Here is a 2,060-nt window from a genome sequence, read left to right on the forward strand (position 1 = left end):
ACGGGCTCACACAGCCCAGAAACAGGATAAAACACCCCAAAATGAACTAAAACACCCCAGAAACAGGCTCAGACACCTTAGAATCAGGCTAGACCACCCCAAAGTGGCCTAAAATACCCCAGAAATGGGCCCAGACACCTCGAAATGGGCTGAAACAGCCCCAAAACAGGCTCAGACAGCCCCAAAACGGGCTCTGACAGCCCCAAAATGGGATAAAAGACCCAAAAATGAACTAAAACACCCCCAAAACAGGCTCAGACAGCCCAGAAATGGGCTAAAACATCCCAGAAACAGGCTCAGACACGTTAGAATCAGGCTAGACCACCCCAAAATGGGCTAAAACACTCCTGAAACAGGCTCAGACACCCTAGAAACGACCTAAAAGACCCAAAAATGGACTAAACCCCCCCCCCAAACAGGCTCAGACACCCTAGAATCAGGCTAGACCACCCCAAAATGGGCCCAGAGACCCCGAAAAGGGCTGAAACAGCCCCAAAACAGGCTCAGACAGCCCCGAAATGGGCTAAAAGGCCCCAAAATGAACTGAAACACCCCTGAAACGGGCTCAGACACCCCAGAAACGGGCTAAAAGACCCCATAATGAACTGAAACACCCCTGAAATGGGCTCAGACAGCCCAGAAATGGGCTGAAACACCCCGAAACAGGCTGAAACACCCCAGAAACAGGTTAAAACACCCCTGAAATGGGCTCAGACGCCCTAGAAACAGACTAAAACACCCAAAAAGGGCTGAAACACCCCAGAAACGGGCTCGGACACCTCCGAAATGGGCTAAAATGCCCCAGAAACGGGCTCAGACACCCCAAAAATGGGCTGAAACATCCCGAAATGAAACAGAAATAGGCTCAAACACTCCAAGTGGGCTAGAACACCCCGAAAACAGCCCAGAAACGGGCTAAACCACCCCAAAAATGGGCTGAAACACCCCAGAAACAGGCTAAAACACCACACAAGGGACTAAGGCAGCCCCGAAACAGACTCAGACGCCTCAAAATGAGCTCAGACACCCCAGAAACGGGCTGAAACGCCCCAGAAACGGGCTCACACCCCCATGAAACGGGATGAAACATCACAGAAACGGGTTCAAGCACCCCAGAAACGGACTCTGACACCCGCGAAACGGGCTCACACCCCCCCAAATGGGCTGAAACACCCTGAAATAGCCTAAATTACACCAAAACTGGGCTAACCCACCCCAAAAAACAGGCTAAAACCACTCCAAAACCGGGCTAAATCACCCCAAAATGCACTAAATCACCCGAGAAACAGAGAAAAATACCCGAAAACGCCCCAGAAACGGGCTCAAACGCCCCAAACCCGCACAAAATCACTGAGAGATGGGCTAAACCACCCCAAAACGGGCTAAAGCACCCAAAACCAGGCTATAACACCCCAAAACGGGCTGAAGCACCCAAAACCAGGCTGTAACACCCCAAAACGGGCTGAAACATCCCAAAACGCGCGGAACCACCCAAACCCGGGCTAAAACACCTCAAAGCACCCCAGAAACGGGCTAAACCACAACAAAACCGGGCTATAGCACCTGAAAATAGGCTGAAACACCCAAAGGACGAGCTAAACCACTCCAAAACCAGGTGAAATCACCCAAAACCACCCCAAGAAGAGGCTATAACACCCCCGAAACGGGCTGAAACACCCCGAAACACCACAAAAACGGGTTACGCCACCCCAAAATGGGCTGAAACACCCCAGAAACGGGCTAAACCACCCCAGTAACGGGCTAAACCACCCCAAACGACCCCAAAAAGAGGCTCTAACACCCCAAACCCGGTTGAAACACCCCAAAATGGAATGAAACAGTTAAAACACGGCGTAAACCACCCAAAACCACCCCAAGAAGAGGCTGTAACACCCCGAAGTACCTCAACAACGGGCGAAACCACCCCAAAACGGGCTAAACCCACCCCAAAACGGGCTCAAACACCCAAAACCGGGCGAAACCACCCCAATAACGGGCTAAACCACCCCAAAATGGACTAAACGACCCCAAAATGGGCTCAAACCCCCCAAACCGGGCTC

The 2,060-nt window shown here is 51.8% G+C and overlaps 1 protein-coding gene across 1 annotated transcript; it reads left to right on the plus strand.

Annotated features, from left to right (window-relative positions):
* Window positions 1–1,023: 1,023 nt before the first annotated feature.
* On the plus strand, window positions 1,024–1,188 carry LOC104411583 (protein SON-like; the record flags this gene model as incomplete). Its single annotated transcript, XM_010022035.1, has 1 exon — window positions 1,024–1,188. A coding segment is annotated over one exon (165 nt), but the record flags the coding sequence as incomplete, so codon positions are not given.
* Window positions 1,189–2,060: the final 872 nt, after the last annotated feature.

The sequence above is a fragment of the Nestor notabilis genome, unplaced genomic scaffold (assembly GCF_000696875.1).
Source record: "Nestor notabilis isolate BGI_N333 unplaced genomic scaffold, ASM69687v1 scaffold27179, whole genome shotgun sequence".
Classification (NCBI taxonomy): Eukaryota; Metazoa; Chordata; class Aves; order Psittaciformes; family Psittacidae; genus Nestor; species Nestor notabilis.